General features: G+C 46.8%; 1 protein-coding gene across 2 annotated transcripts in view; it reads left to right on the top strand.

The window, feature by feature from the left end:
- The first annotated feature begins 47 nt into the window (after positions 1-47).
- Positions 48-17,448, top strand: part of NEDD4 (NEDD4 E3 ubiquitin protein ligase) — a 97,054-nt gene continuing 79,653 nt past the window's right edge. For both annotated transcript variants that reach the window (XM_075575756.1, XM_075575755.1), the window contains exons 1-2: positions 48-238; positions 11,234-11,307. In XM_075575756.1, the coding sequence (XP_075431871.1) occupies positions 197-238; positions 11,234-11,307 (116 nt within the window). In that variant the 5' untranslated portion in view covers positions 48-196. The remainder of the gene's footprint in view (positions 239-11,233; positions 11,308-17,448) is intronic.

Raw genomic sequence — 17,448 nt, 5'->3', positions numbered from 1 at the left:
CGTCACTAGGAAGCTGTGTAGCCGGAGCGACGTTGGCGCGTGACAAGGAATTTTTGGCAGGGCTCGCGCCTGACGGCGTGCAGCGACTCCTGGCGCGCGGGTGCGCGAGGCGGCGGCGGCGGCAGTAGTTCCAGTTTGGAGCGGATACGGGAACGCTCAGCAGCTTGTTTCCTGGAGTGGGGCGCTGTGGGGAGGGATGGCCTCTTCCCTGGAGGTCTTCGGTCTGGAGGAGGAGGAGGTAATGCTGATTTGTGTCACGGGCCTGTAGTGTGCCCCCCCCACTCAGCGGAGTAGTTGCCCCCCTCGCGCACTATGCCCCCCCGGGGGAAGGGTGGGTGTCTCTAGTGAGCTGGAGCTGGGGCTGGGGCTGGGGGGGAGGGTTGGGTCCTTCCCACGGAGGAGAGGCATATGACCGATTCCAGGACACTCATTGCATCAGTGTAAGCCACTCACCTCACATTGTCAGGTCAGTGTGGTCCATACTTGGTCCTGCCTTCGTAGGGCTTTCTGGGAATTGTAGTTGTCAGTTAAGAGCGGGGCGATATATTCCATTGATAGTGCATGAAGAGGGTGGGGGACGGACGGACAGAAGGAAGAGAGAGTGCATGAGGAGCTGGGGGGGACGGACAGAAGGAAGAGAGTGCACGAGGAGGTTGGGGGGGACGGACAGAAGGAAGAGAGCGCATGAGGAGCTGGGGGGAACGGACAGAAGGAAGAGAGAGCGCATGAGGAGGTTGGGTGGGACAGACAGAAGGAAGAGATGAGGAGGTTGGGTGGGACAGACAGAAGGAAGAGAGAGCGCATGAGGAGGTTGGTGGGGGGGGGACAGAAGGAAGAGAGAGCGCATGAGGAGGTTGGTGGGGGGGGGACAGAAGGAAGAGAGCGCATGAGGAGGTTGGGAGGGACGGACAGAAGGAAGAGAGAGCGCATGAGGAGGTTGGGACGGACAGAAGGAAGAGAGCGCATGAGGAGGTTGGGGGGGGGGGACAGAAGGAAGAGAGAGCGCATGAGGAGGTTTTGGGGGGCGGACAGAAGGATGAGAGAGCGCATGAGGAGGTTGGTGGGGGGGGGGGGGGACAGAAGGAAGAGAGAGCTCATGAGGAGGTTGGGAGGGACGGACAGAAGGAAGAGAGCGCATGAGGAGGTTGGGGGGGACGGACAGAAGGAAGAGAGAGCGCATGAGGAGGTTTTGGGGGGTGGACAGAAGGATGAGAGAGCGCATGAGGAGGTTTGGGGGGCGGACAGAAGGAAGAGAGCGGGTTGGAAACCAGGTTTGGGCTGAACGCTGGTAAATTTGCATTTAGTAGAGACCAAGTAGTTTAATAATGCACAAGCATAACGTTTACATAACTTTGTAATGTTTTGCATTGAATGGGTTAAGCATGGCGTCCTCCATCCTTTCTTGAGTGAGCTCAGAAATGGGATACACGAGATCTGTTGTGCTAAGGCATGGGGTGCACGACTCCAGTCCTCAAGGGCCACCAACACGCCAGGTTTTAGGGCTGTTCCTGCTTTAGCACAGGTGGCTCAATCAGTGGCTCAGTTATTTTGATTAAGCCACCTGTTGTGAAACAGGGATAGCCTTAAAACCTGGCCTGCTGGTGGCCCTTGAGGACTGGAGTTGTGCACCCCTGATTGCTAAGGGCTGTTTGCTTTTAGGATCCTTTTGTTATGTATCCAATACCTAGAATCTCCTGATGCCCACCCATCAGGTGATATTGTATTTGGACATGTAACTGCTACTATCTGGACACTGCTCTGGTTGGATGCTCTGTCCCTGGCACAGTTTTGTTTTATTAGCTTTTTACAACTAGTCATGTAAATAAAGTGTGTTACTACTACATGCAAGGCTCAACATCCGACTCGTATGCGCTTTGTTCTATACGGTTAGGACTGGGGTAATGCTTAATTAATGACTTAATTAATGACATGCATAACTTTAGCCCATGTCAGGCACTGGGGCTCATTCTCTGGGTCCTCCATCTTGGTGGTCTTATTTATTTTGACATTTTCCCTCGTGGTCTTCGTGGTTCAATGTCATTGCTGCCGCTAAAAAAAGTCCGGGCAACGACACGTCACTGCTTGTTATCTGTAAGTCACCGGTGCATTATAGTAGAGGGCCCAGAAATAATTTTGCACCAGAAATAATTTGCTCAATTGTTAGGATCCCTGTTTAATCACTCAATTTCTGTTGAAGTGAATATAGTTTCATAGCCCCTTTTATCATTGTCCACGCGTCTCATCGGTGTTCTTGCAAAATTGACTTGGTTCTCACACTTGTGGAGCTCAGCAATATTTTAAGTTCAAAGTATTTTTTCACATTTATCACACCTCATTTTTAGAGAATTACCTATTTTTAGCATTTACTACTTTGAAGGGCTTTCCCTCAAGTATTTTATTAAAAATGCGTAGTAAGGTACTTGCATTGCATCAGTGTGATTTTGCCCAGTGGTTAATTTGGTAGACCACCACTGCTTAGCTATAGCACATATGAGCTGTTCTATAGTGCGTGCTCTTGCTGCGCCGTGCACGCGCTGCAGTTATAGTTGGCTGTGGTTAGTCAGCCGGTTCCGCGCTCACCCCTATTATAGAAAGGCTGACAGGGAAGATTGAGAAAATAACGTTTTCGCGCCGCTGTAGTGTGTGTGTGTGGTGTTTAGAAAGGTTTAATAAAGTAAAATAAATAAAATACATCCATTCATGCTGGGGTAAAAACATATTTACATACGCAAGTACATATGGTTTTTCATTCAAAAGGTGACACGTGTGCTAATTTGCATGTCATTTCCCATTATCCCTTGCTGCAGTGGAAGCACTGTATGCTGGGGATAATGGTGAAAGGCAGGGTTGCAGACCTGCCTAAGGCTAAGGCCCCGGTCACGCCGCTGTAACGCCGATTCCCCGGTCTGCAGCTCACTGCAGGAGGAGAGACCGGGGGGGGGGGGCGTGGCGGGGGAGTGACGGGGCGCGGCCATGACGTCACCCGGCAGGTTCGCCCTCATTGGCTGAACCGCCGGGGGGCGTGCCTAATCGCTCGACGCGAGTCCTGCTCTCAATTCTATTGAGAGCAGGAGCAGCTCTCGCCCGAGCGCTGCGGCCCCCCCTCGCAGCGGGCCCGGCCCCATTGAGGGGAGGGCTCTCGTCCGTGCGGACGCTGTAGTAGGCAGCGGGGGCAAGGCCTAAGGCCTTGGTCCCGCTGCGTCCGGTGGCGCGTGCGCCACCAGCCCCTTACCTGCACTCTGTTGGTTCCCGGCTTCCTCCTCCCTCTGTGGCTCACTACGTGCTGTGACGCGTCAGCCGGCCAGCGCTACCAGAAGAAGGTGTTCTGGAGCGTTGGCGCGTAGGGAGGCGGCCTGTTTTATTTTTAGGCAGGCTTAGTTTCATTCAGGAGGAGGGAGCCTGGCCTCCGGGCTCCTGCACACCGGAGGGGGGTACGAACGGACGGACCCTCCGTTCAAACCACGCCCCCCGACCCGCTCAAACCACGCCCTCCGACCCGCTCAAACCACGCCCACCCACCCGCTCAAACCACGCCCCCCCCCCCACCCGCTCAAACCACGCCCCCCCCCCACCTGCTCAAACCACGCCGCCCACCCGCTCAAACCACGCCCCCCCCGCTCTGGCTCCCGCTCCCTACAGACCGCAGATAGCGGTCTGTGCCTCTCAGCGCGCTGCCTGCATGCAGTGAGGGCGCGCTGACTGAGGGAGCGGGGCCTTAGCCTAATGTGAATATGCTCACAAGTGATCTTTTTATTTGCAATATACATACAGTGTACACACACACTCTTACCCACACACACTTACCCAGGGACACACAAACACACAGTACCTTCCAAGACTGTCGCTCACAGCATACACACAAAAAGCGTGTGTCACGTGCACGCGCGTTCGCACAGGCACGCACACACTATATATTACGGGCCTAAGAAGTTTGCATGGACATAATCTGTGGAATTAAATGTTTATCGAATGGACCAGAAAGGCTGACAACTTTATTTGAAAAGCTATTCTGGAGGGAAAGGTGTTAATGAACAAATGTCTCTAGTTTTGAACTAAACTTGCTATTGCAGATATAATAGTTTTAAGATATCACAATGTTTAAAATGAGGCATTAGACAAGAATGAGAGAGGTGGAAATTCGTCTTTGTTGTGTGGAAATGAAGCATAATTATCTCTTGGTAAACCTTAACAAAGCATTCTTGCTTTTAAATTCAACTTTAACGTGTCTGCTTTTCTCCTGTTTAGAGTAATGTAATTAATTGTTCAAGGTGAATACTGGCCAATTTCAAAGAGCACATTCCAGCCTATGCTTTATCTCCCTAAGAGCTATGACGCGTATGTAAGTTCTCATACATTTGGCATATCCTGTTAAATAAACTGTTGAATAACTGGACATTTTCACATATCAAAAACTTTAGCTGCGCTGCTAGGTTTCCTGGTAGCTGAATCATTTATTATTTACAGAAAACACTTGGAGGAAGAAGATTTGAATGATACATTATTCCTTGTATCCTTAAAACAAAACATGTTTAAGACTGCAAAATTCTGCATTTGGTTTCTGAAAATATAGCCATTCTTCAAGGAGACAGTGCAATTTTTATCAACCATACATTTATACATGAACCCTTATATTCAGAAGTAGATGTTTTGTAGTCCATTAAAAAAAAAAAAAAACCTTGTAGCATAAAAAGAAACCAAAATGTTGTGTGTGTGGTATTTTTTTGTTACATAATCTTTATTTTTCCTCAATTGATTTACTTGTCTTGGGTTCACAAGTTATTGGCGATTTGTAGCTGCGTGATATAATAATTTATCTGACATTAAACTTAAGTTAAGAATTCCCCTTTACAAATAGTCACTGTTTATTTTTTGCTGATATTGGAAATTCTTCCAATAACCGTAGCGTACACTTGGATATCATACATAGGTTTGTTAATGGGCTAAAAATTAGGACAACTAACTGTATATCATCAGACACACCTTTATGCCAATTGTAACTTATTTATGTGGTTGTGCTTTAAGTAATTCAATTCTAAATTGCCACATTGCTCTGTTTAAGAGTTCATTTGCTTAGTTATTAAAGAAATGTCCTTGGGTCATATTAATAAAAATGCAATCTTAAGGCCAGGTCCATAGTAGGCGCACACTCGCGTGTGACGTCAGGCGCGCCGGTATTTGAAGAGATTTGGGGTCTTCAGGTTTGCGCGACGGGGGCATTCCTGTGACGTCATGCGAACGCTTCGCCCTTATTTGCTGAACCGTGCACGTGACCCATCCGTCGCGCGGCAAATTAAAACAAGTTTATCTCGCCACGCATCGGCCGCCTCGGCGCTCCCATGCATGCACGATGTATGGACATGCGCATTGGCCTCAGTTGTTTGTATTTGACGAGAGCGGCAAAGCTCGCGCCGTCTGATCCACTATGGCCGCGGCCTTAGTTTAGCCTGAATTACCAAACGTATGGGCTCCAGGAACCATTCAGTGGTCCTAAGGTACCCCTTCTTGAAGTTCATACCTACCCTAATCCTAAAATCCTAAGAAGCTTTCAGATAATATTTTTAGGATTTAAAACAAGATTCAGAATCAGGTTTGCTTTTTTGTTTTTAAAAGATCCACATAGCTAAATTAAATTTTGCCAAAATGCTGAGGTTGATTACAGTAAATCCAAGATGGACAACCTTTTCAGATGGTTGATTGTCTGTGTTAACATTTTGAATGTTAATAGCCGTTTGTTTACATAACGGTTTATGTGAAATTTTTGTTGCAAATTCTATAAAATATTGACCAGAAACTTGACAGACTTGAATGTCAGTGTCAGCTGGCGGTTATGAAAAACCCTTAAGGCTATCCTGAAACCTATCTAATTTCTTCAGAGGGCTTGTGAGCGAGTTGCAAAATGTTCTCTCCCCGTCTGTGTGTGTGTGTGTGTGTGTGTGTGTGTGTGTGTGTGTTATTTTTTTGGCATTCCGTAGGTTAATTTAAGTTCTAACATTTTTGTCTCTGTATCATTGGAAGTGCAGCATTGTTCTCTTTTTCTATGTACATGTCCAGAAAAAAGCATGTTTAAATGATTCATTAACCCTGGAATTTGTCACAGTGCCTTCATTCTGAATTTAAAAAGTTAAGTTTAATTATAAAATAAGTTCGATGTGGCACAGGTGTTGCTGCACAAACATCCTAGATATACTTTGGCTTTGTTCTGTATATTCCTGTGGTATCCTTTGCATGTTCATGTGCTGCTTTATCCACTGGTTTGCATGCGCTGGTTTAGAGACCATCCAAGGGGAGTTGTCCAGAAAATGACAGTGTTGAAGAAAGTAAATATATATTTTCGTAAACATGCGGATGAATGGATATAGCTTGTACTCTACACACATCCAGGGTGTTGCTACATAAATGAGCGAGAAAAGCTCAACACTTCATAATAGTTTGCTACTTGGAGGGTGTGAAGCGGAAATTTGATTGCGATCTTCTTAGTGCAACCATGTCTCCGCCGGCATCCGGCCTGAGAGGAACCCGCCATAGCTGAACGCACAGCCGCCGGCCGCTTCGTTAAGTTAATTTGTGTTTATTTAGCAGTTAGCATAGGGGTGAGATTTGTAGGGAAGGGTGGTTAGGGTAAAGGGTTAAGGTTTTTAGGGTAGAGGGTAAGAGGGATTTACCATAAAGGTTAAAAAAAGAGGTTTTTTTTTAAGGGTAAGGCTGCGCTTATATTGCCTGGCGATGCGACGTAGCTCCGAATCAAATACATTGACACCGTTGTAAGCGCGACGTCGCGACCCAAAATTTTGAAGCCGGGTCTGTTTGGTTTTTTTTTTTAGAGACAGTCGCCACATGTGACTGTCTCTAAACCAATCAAAGACTGCGGCCCGCTCCCTTTTGTGACGTCGCTGGCGACAGTCGCTAAAAATCAAATTATAACTTTCGCTGGTGGCGACGGGTGATGTCATCGGTCGCGTCGACAGCACTATAAGCGCGGCCTAAGGTTGGGGACTTGCCTTGGGGGTGAAGCGGCCGACGGAGAAAGATCCCTGCGGCGAAGGTGAATAGTGGCTAAACGCTGGCGGAGATTTGCTCATGGCAAAACGGTCACGACCAAATGTCCTACACCGTGGAAGGTCAATATCCATAAAAATACATGCAAACCCATGATTTATTAATGGACAATCATTTTTATCTCAGTCTTTAAAAAAGCAACAACAAAAAGGCAATTACAGTAAGAGATTGTTACAGGTTGTTAGTACAGCGGTGTGCAAACTGGGGGGTGCGCCCCCCAGGGGAGGCGGGAGATTTTCTGGGGGGGGGGTGCGGGCGGTTGCAGAAGTCCCACGCGCTCCCACAAGGCATTTAAATTAAATGCCGGGGTACAGCGTGAGGCCTCTGCAACTTCTACTTACCGAAGTTCAGCCGGCCTCAGGACGCGTGACCATGGCAAATGATGCTGCGGGTCACGTGAGGTCATTTGACGCCGCGTGAGGTAAAGGGGGGGGGGGGGCACGCGCGCACCATGGGACCCGCACAGGCAGAGAGGGCGCAGCAAAAAAAAATTGCATGCCCATGTGTTAGTACAGAAGTGTCCAGTTAATTACACCAATGCATCTAAAGGGAAAAAGCATGGGATCTTAGCTGGGGTATGACTGACTGACTGGAGCTGTGTTGTATCATTAAAAATATTAGCCAGGTATTTGAAACCAGATATAATTGTGTGGTTTTAGGTAGAAACAATGATCAGTTGGTAAATGCGATTTGTAATTGCCATATAACATTGAAAAACACAGTATTTGTCTCCATCAACATTACTGGTGGCAATCCAAAAAAAATTTCAATGCACTTTTGCCATAATGTCTTTTTTTTTTTGTTTTGTTATTTATAATTAGATTATCTTAAAAATTTGGCATGCATTCAAGTTTGTAAACTTTAACTGAATCAAATATTCAGCCGGCCATTCAGGATTTATCTCCGTAAATTGAATTACTTTAAAATCTTCAGAATACAAAGTTTAGACAAACTGGTCCTATTGTAACAGTCTCTTGTACCACACTTACATATTTCAGTATAATTCTCCTAGTTCTTGGGTAGAGCACTGCATGATCCCCGACACTTTCAAAGCTGTGCGCAGACTGGTCACACACACACACACACACACACACACACTGTTCTCACAGATGCTCTTGGGCATTGCCTGCCATAGTTTGGCTAAGGTCTCGTGTCATACCATCTGTTTTTATTTTCCTCCTCATGTCCTCTTTTCGCACTGAGAAATGTTTGTCATCCCTTTGTCTCCTTTTACTGAAGCGTTGCAGGGGTGGGCAGAATTATTTAAAAAAAAAACTTAGGCGCCAGTCTGCATGTTTAGGAGGGGGGTGGCTGTCACGGCATAACACAGGGGTGGGCAACTCCAGTCCTTGAGGGCCACCAATAGGTCAGGTTTTAAGGATATCCCTGCTTCAGCACAGGTGGCTGAATTAGTGACTCAATCCAAGACTGAGCCACCTGAAGCAGGTAAAGTGATAGAAATATGCAAAGAATGCAAACAGTGGGTGGCGCAGTGATAGTAAATATATAATAGGTGTATAAAAACACAAAGTGTATAATCACAAATAAGTGATAGGTGAAAAAAATGCAGCTCTAAACCCTTTAGTGGATGATCTGTGGTATCCACTTCTTGTTGCAGCACGTCTTGGGAAAGCAGGGGAGCGCGGTTTTCAATATGCAACAAATAGAAAAGCATACATAGTGCAAATAAACTTAATTCAAACGATGTGATGTGGTTGTATCTATTGAATGGAGACTCACGTGGTGTCAGATAAAATCAGTCATGTCAGAGATCAGTGGCAATAGCTTGACTCTGTGAATGGTAGATGACCCCACAACTGGATAGTTGATTAAATGTGAACAGCATACACAGCAACCTCAGCAATCGGGGTTATAGAAAGGAAAGAGATGCTTCCATAGCGTAACACAATAAAATACCTTTATACACGCAATAAAATTAACACTTAGTGTCATAATAGCAAATGGGCACATAAAAAATGGGTGATATCACCAGCTCCAATCTCCTCCATCTCGGATACCACGGGGCCCCAGGGGCCGTCAGAATCGGCTGGAACACCTATCGGACCACCTGAACGTGGAACCTCTGTGTCCTCTACGTCATACACTCCCCAAGGTCTCGCCTGGCATCCGTCAATGGGAACCGTGCAGCTCTTGTTGTGGACTCATTGGGGAACACAGCTCTTCTTGCGGGGAGGCAACCGGTATACTTCCGGGTACTGGCTGATGACGTCACTCACAGCCCCCTCCACCCCCTGGTTGTCATCTGTGTGAGAAACAAACGCATGGTTATCTTTCCTATTTGTATTTCACATTTTTTATTTTACAAACACATGGGTACACTTGCTAGGCTAAAACTGGAGTGTATAGAAATTACCCCTTAATGTCTGTCAGCTGCCACCAGCACACTTGGGTCCTATATCAAACTGCACCTTTTTAGGAGGTAGTTCCAGGGAGCAGGTCAACCAGCAACCCCCCCCCCCCCCCCTTTTTTTTTTCTTCTTTGGTCCGTTGAATTTAAACATCAGTTGATTATGTTCATCTCTGTGACCAACAATTGGTTCGTAATTACTATACGAACAATGGACAAAACTTAAATAGCAATACACCTTTAATTGTGAGGAATGACATAACAGCCTTCTCACCAAGTGACATGATACCGATTGGAAAACCGTCCAAAGCTTTTGTTTCCCATGCAAAAGTTCCATATAAAAAGTTATTTACAAACACTTCTACGTCCCTTTACCAAGATCTAATCTAGAACATTTCAAATTATTTAGGTGAAATGTGCACGTAGTAGAATGTTTGATTTGATTAAGCCAGTGTATGGTTTACATTTAGGGTATACATATTTATATTTGCTGTCGATTAAATGAAATTATGTAAACAAGGCTACCTTGTGGTCAGGAGACTTAATTTAAACAAACCGAAAAAAATAGCTTGCATCCATTACTCCTTAAATACAGCTAACAGTGCCGAAAACAGATGTATGATAATATGTACTGTATATATTCACATGTACAGTAAAAGCTTTGTTATCCGGACATGAGGTACAAGTGAAGCAAAAATGCCAGATAACGCATATTTTACTTTACTCGCATTATTCATTTTTTTAATATATATTTTTAGATACATTTTTTTTCTACATTTCCAGCATGTAGAATTGTTTTCTTCCCCTAGACAAAAAATTGATTTACAAGCCGGTACGCAACTCTGAAGTAGTACTATGCAAAAACAAGTGTTTTGAAATCTAACAGCAGAAAAGGTTATAAATATATATACATTGTGTGCGTGCGAAAAAAGAACTAAAGTACAGAGTGAATGAGAAGCATTTAAAATCCGTATATATAAAACTCACGGGGGCTTGTAATGTAGAAAAATATAAATGTATTACATAAAAAGATCGGAAACCTTTTTATGTCATTGATATTTTTTTACATTACAAGACTCTGTGAGTTGGATATGGACCCTCTCTGGATTTCGTTGGGGGTGCACCGGTGACGGTATATACCGCAGTACCGCGAGTGCTCCTACCAAAGGACATTACTCGTCTGTGCACACCAGGGGTGGGCAACTCCAGTTCTCAAGGGCCACCAATAGATCAGGTTTTCAGGATGTCCCTGCTTCAGCACGGGTGGCTCGGTCGAAGACTGTGCACACTGTACACCACCCTGTAAAGAACATTTTGCAAGCACAAGGGGTCCCTGCTTGCAATCTAACTTGAGCTTGCAATCTAACTTTAGTGCCTGAGCAACAGGGATATTGAATGCATTGCCCAAGGGCACGCGGGAGAGAGGTCACTGGGATTTGAACTAGGTTCACCCGTTTTAAAGGAAGCAACATTATCTCTTAGCTACTTTAGTCACTGTTCAATATGTTGCAGCAAAACTCCATTGTGGTCAGTGTTTTGAACTTTTGAATTATCACATTAATTGACTGTCGCAATTTACAAGGTGGGTTGGGGAAATAATGGTTTCTTTTCTTGCGTTGCTCTAATTTCTTGAAATGAATGTGTGTTTGTTCTTGCAGCGCAAGTAATCATTACAAGATGATATACACTACTCTTTCAAATATAATAGTTTGAAATATGATTTTATTGACACAGCCGTTAGTGTTATCCTTGTGATGTGTGCGTACAATGTTGTGTTTTCATACATTATTCCAAATTTTACATTTACAGGAAAATTCGCGCATTCTTCGTGTGAAGGTCATAGCTGGGATTGGACTGGCAAAGAAGGATATTTTAGGTGCAAGGTAAGAGTTGATTTTTGTTAAAAATTCTTCTGATATCAATGTTCAGTCCGTAGATAAGCTGTATATGTTCATGGTTTGAATGGTCTCTGGGGCATTATTACTTAATAGAAAGAAAAATAGGATACCTGCACTCCTGATAGGTCTAATTGTATACAAAAATGGTGGAAGTGAACGGTGCACTAGGGGAATAGAACATATAGATACAAAACAACTGAATAATAAGGTCCATATGGGCCAGTGATCCAGAAAAAGTCCCCTACTTAAAAGCACTCAATATCACTTAATGTAGAGAAATGGTTTAAGATATATAGATCAGTAGTGAATTTTAATTGGTAGTAATATGAAATGTTTAAAAAAAACAAACTTTTATTAGTATCAAAATATAAAATATGGGGATTTAAAAAAAACATGCCCCTCAGGTAACAGTGCTGCTCCAGATATGGCAATATGAGGGTACTTGGAGAGTACCCACCACAGCAGGTCTATATAAATATCGTGACCTGTAAGTAAGGATAATTTAAAAAAAGGAAGGCTTAGATAAGCCAGATGAATTGAAGTGAGCCTACTAGAAGGAAGGGGGTTTCTAAACCAACTCCCTCCTCCCACGACCACGCTATAATACGGACTATATTAATATTTCATATACCGTGATAGGAACGGTTCTGATATGCATATACCGTGGTAATAACCATTACAGATATACGTGGAGTTTGAGAAACCCACTCCTGCGAGTATCATGGTAAGAACGGTTCTCTCAGACCAAATCAACACAAACCGTAGTAATAACGGTTACTATGGACCAGGGTAGATACTGTAAGTCAAGGTACAAGCTGGATTGAAAATAGAAATAAAAACATCTGCAGTAATTATAATGCTGTTTAAAACTGATCTGTAAATGGGAACAATGTAGGCTGTGTCTCGCTCTCTGTGTCTCGCTCTCTGTGTCTCGCTCTCTGTGTCTCGCTCTCTCTGTGTCTCGCTCTCTCTGTGTCTCGCTCTCTCTGTGTCTCGCTCTCTGTGTCTCGCTCTCTGTGTCTCGCTCTCTGTGTCTCGCTCTCTGTGTCTCGCTCTCTGTGTCTCGCTCTCTGTGTCTCGCTCTCTGTGTCTCGCTCTCTGTGTCTCGCTCTCTGTGTCTCGCTCTCTGTGTCTCGCTCTCGGTGTCTCGCTCTCTGTGTCTCGCTCTCGGTGTCTCGCTCTCGGTGTCTCGCTCTCGGTGTCTCGCTCTCGGTGTCTCGCTCTCGGTGTCTCGCTCTCGGTGTCTCGCTCTCGGTGTCTCGCTCTCGGTGTCTCGCTCTCGGTGTCTCGCTCTCGGTGTCTCGCTCTCGGTGTCTCGCTCTCGGTGTCTCGCTCTCGGTGTCTCGCTCTCGGTGTCTCGCTCTCGGTGTCTCGCTCTCGGTGTCTCGCTCTCGGTGTCTCGCTCTCGGTGTCTCGCTCTCGGTGTCTCGCTCTCGGTGTCTCGCTCTCGGTGTCTCGCTCTCGGTGTCTCGCTCTCGGTGTCTCGCTCTCGGTGTCTCGCTCTCGGTGTCTCGCTCTCGGTGTCTCGCTCTCGGTGTCTCGCTCTCGGTGTCTCGCTCTCGGTGTCTCGCTCTCGGTGTCTCGCTCTCGGTGTCTCGCTCTCGGTGTCTCGCTCTCGGTGTCTCGCTCTCGGTGTCTCGCTCTCGGTGTCTCGCTCTCGGTGTCTCGCTCTCGGTGTCTCGCTCTCGGTGTCTCGCTCTCGGTGTCTCGCTCTCGGTGTCTCGCTCTCGGTGTCTCGCTCTCGGTGTCTCGCTCTCGGTGTCTCGCTCTCGGTGTCTCGCTCTCGGTGTCTCGCTCTCGGTGTCTCGCTCTCGGTGTCTCGCTCTCGGTGTCTCGCTCTCGGTGTCTCGCTCTCGGTGTCTCGCTCTCGGTGTCTCGCTCTCGGTGTCTCGCTCTCGGTGTCTCGCTCTCGGTGTCTCGCTCTCTGTGTCTCGCTCTCTGTGTCTCGCTCTCTGTGTCTCGCTCTCTGTGTCTCGCTCTCTGTGTCTCGCTCTCTGTGTCTCGCTCTCTGTGTCTCGCTCTCTGTGTCTCGCTCTCTGTGTCTCGCTCTCTGTGTCTCGCTCTCTGTGTCTCGCTCTCTGTGTCTCGCTCTCTGTGTCTCTCTCATATGATTAAATAGACCTGTATGGAAGCTGTAGTATATCCCAACAGTTTATCTAGCGCTGTCCCGGTCAATATTAAGTAGACATTGGTGGTTGATGGGGCTCCTGGTATACAGAAAGGATCCTGTGAAGCTGCTGTACAGTGCACAATCTCTGTTAACAGGGTGTCCCCACATGATAGCAGCTGCCAGGAGCATTAGTCCCCCATTTTTTATTTAACCATAAGGAGGTCTACTGGACAAACTATATAAAGCAGTAATAATCCCAGAAACCAGCGTAATGTACCTGGATGTATCTGCCCAGTACCTCGATCCATCTGATGAGATAGTCTATCAGTGAATCTCGCAAGCGTGTCCGTGAAGTGGTAGTCTTAGTTGCCGGAGCAGCAATGAAGTGCCTCTGGAAGCAGGCACACGTCCCGGCGGCCGTTTCACTGAGGCGCTTTGTCAAGGAATATTACTACCAATTCAAATTCACTACTCATTACCAATCTATATAACTTAAAAGCACTCAATGTAGAGAAGTGGTTTAAGTAGGGGACTTTTTCTTGATCACTGGCCCATCTGGACCTTGTTCAGTTGTTTTCTATCTACATTATTTGTCATATGATCCTAATGGTTTTGTGTGTCTATTTGTAGTTGTGCTTTCAATGACCCAGTACAAAGCGTATTGATATTTTTTCATCTCCATTTCACACATTTTAATATAAGTATTCAGATTTGTTAAGCAGTTTCTGGAAGAATACCTACTCTTCCTCTGTATTCTCATCATCAACATTTATTTGCAAGATTTCGGCATATTTTCTGACGGACAATAACCGTAAACTATGCAGGAAGTATTATGTATGTGTTACAACATGAATCTATTGCAATATACACTAGGACCGTGGGCAAGGCAGGTCCTGCTTCAAGCAGCATGCGGTCAGAAGGTGTGATGTATGTATATCTTTATATAGTGCCCACAGTGTACCCGTATTAGAATTCCATGTACTGTAGTATCTCTTTTGTAAGTGCAACAAGCAGTCATGCAATGGAAAAGGAAATCCCTGCCCCGGAGAGCTAAATCTGGGGTGGCCAGTCCTCAAGGGCCAGCAATAGGTCTGCCTTGAAGGATATCCTTGCTTCAGCACAGGTGGCTCAATCAGTGGCTATTGTTGACTGAGCTACCTGTGCTGAAGTGGGGCTATCCTTATAACCTGACCTGTTAGTGGTCCTTGTGGACTGGAGTTGGCACCCCTTTTCTAAGTACTGTACCATGTTAGAAGACTTTGAGATCGCAGGTGAGGGAATAAGGGCATTTTACACTTACCATACTTGTGTAATGTAAGGCCCAGGCCATGGTTAGTGCTTGCTTGCTTAAGCGTGCTCTCGCTTGCTGATGCTTGCCACTGAGCCCCTACAGCCGCAATTAGAGCGGCTTTAGTAGGGGCTCACCTGCGCTTCCGCGCGCTTGCGGAAGCGCAGGTCTTAGGGGAATTTAAAATTCCCCCGCTTGCTGGCGCGACAGGCCGGTCACGTGAGCGGTTCACCCAATGAGGGCGAACCAGCTCCGTGACGTCACTGGCCCGCACCCGGCCAGTGACGCGCCCGCCCCCTGACGGCCCGCTGACAGCGCGTGCGGTAAGCAACCGCAAGGCCAGGGAAAGCTCCCGCTTTCCCTGAGCCTCAGCGCGCCTCAGCGAGCAAGCAGGGAGCCTGGCCTAAGGCTAAGGCCCCGCTCCCTCCGTCAGCGTACACGCACTGCAGACAGGCGGGGCGCTGACAGACACAGACCGCGATATGCAGTCTGTAGGGAGCGGGAGGTGGGCGGGAGTGGGAGGTTTGAGCGGGAGGGGGGGCGTGGCTTGAGCGGAGGGACCCGCTACTCTTCCCCCCCCCCCCCCATCCCTCCCTCCACGGGCTCGGGCTGGCACTTATACACACACGCAGACACACACACACACTCAGGCACACAGACACACACACAGACAGAGGCAGGCACACACACACACACACACACACAGACAGGCACTCACGCTGCTTTCCCTGCTTTCCCCCCACACTCCTCCCTGCTCCCCGAAGCCTCTCCTCCTCCCGAAGCCTCCCCTCCTCATTGGCTCACAGCCACACCACGTGACGCGTCAACGCTAGGGATCACCATTCTCTTGTATCCCGTAGCGGCTGACGCGTCACAGTGTGTAGTGAGCTGTGCAGCCAGGGGGGACCGGGAACGGCTCGGGAGGATTCCCCTGCTGGTGGGGAACTCGCGTGTGGCCGCCCGCGCCGCCGGGCGCACCGGGTCCCAGGCCTAAGAACGTGCAAAGTATGTAATGTACTCTTCCTATGTAATCGTATTATAACTTTGTAAGTATCCATTGTTAATAACATTCCTTACCAGTTTTCATCTAAGCGTCCCCGTTCAAAAACACTCTGCTCATGTTTGTTATATAAAATTGCTTACATTTTTGAAGCCTAACTCAGAAGTGCTTGTAGCCTGATGCAGCATGGCTTTGCTCTTAGGCCCGTAATATAGTGGGCGCGCGCGTGCCGCACACTTTTTGTGTGTACGGGTCCGTGCTGCTGTGAAGTGTGTGTGTGTGTGTATAGATTGTGAGTTAATAATTTATTACATAATATTTTTAAAATAAGAAACATGTTGTACAGTATGTGGTGATGCGCGCGGCTGGGGGCGTGACTGTCACAGCGTTAGGCCGCGCTGTGATTGGCTCGCGGTGTGGCAGCAGAGTGAAAATACAATTTTCTTGTATTTTCTCTGGTCTGCCGCGCCACCGCTCACGGTCGTGCGCGCGTCCCATGTATACAAATAGCTGGCTAACACATTCACTTATAATTGACGAGTGCACGGCATTACAGCCCTTAGGTCTGTATTATAGTGTGCGCGCACAGCGCTGTGCATGCATGTGGCGTGCACGTTTCGTTTGTATGTTTCCAGCGGTGACACGCGCGGCCAGGGGGGTGGCTCGGATGTCACAGCGTTAGGCCGCGCTCTGATTGGCTCGCGGCATCACGTGACGCAGTGGCAACATGAAAGTACAAATTTCTTGTATTTGCTCTGATCTGCGCGCCACCGCTCACGGCCGTACGCGCGCGTCTTGACTGTATCAATGTCAGCCTCCCACAGTCAATTATCATTGACACTGTAGTGCACAAACTATATTACATCCCGTAGGCTGCGCTTATACAGACGTCGCTGGCGACGCAACCGATGACGTCACCAGTCGCCATTGCGAAAGTTGTATTTCTTATAGCCAGGCACATGTGGAGATCGTCTCTCCAAAAATCTAATTCCACTGACTACCAGAATTTTGGTAGCGCTGTCGCTCCGTCGCGTCCATTATAAGCGCCTGCGACGATGCATTTTTTTTACGCGATGTCGCCGGCCCTATAAGCGCAGCCTTAACCTCTAGTAAATTCCTGATTTTTATTACACAATCTCCTCATCCCTGTTCACATTACCTAATCTAAGCCCTTAAGAAGGCATGTCACAGACTCGTTTTTCAATCCACCCTTGGGTGTTTAGATTAGTAATATTAACTTGTGGTATATACTAATCCCATTGTTCTAAAATCAAAAGTATGCAGAAATGTATAAATAAAACATACTGTAATCTGACAGCAGTGCAGGTTTGAGCAGTCTTATGCTTACCAGGTATCACATATAAAGTTAGGGAGAATCCTTCTTTTCTGTTCAATCACATCTTTGGAATAATTCTCAACTGTTGTCACCCAAGCAGCAGCAGCAGCAGCACAGGTAGCTCTCATACACTGCAGAGTATCACACTGTGATCCAATGTTAACTGCCATTGGCTTGAATGACTTAATGCGCGATACTCCGCATATGTGCTTGGAGACTCCCTCATAGTTCCATACTGTATGAATCTATTGCTTAGCATCTCAAATGACTCAACAAAAAATGTCTGGTAGCACAGTTTTAAAAGTTACCAAGCATAATACGAATTACAAAAAATAAAAAAACACTTTTTGGGTGATAAAATAAATAAAATGTTATGTCGTTTGATAAATTGG

Source organism: Ascaphus truei, chromosome 18, assembly GCF_040206685.1.
Source record: "Ascaphus truei isolate aAscTru1 chromosome 18, aAscTru1.hap1, whole genome shotgun sequence".
Taxonomy (NCBI): Eukaryota; Metazoa; Chordata; class Amphibia; order Anura; family Ascaphidae; genus Ascaphus; species Ascaphus truei.
This window is presented reverse-complemented; position numbering and strand designations above follow the sequence as displayed.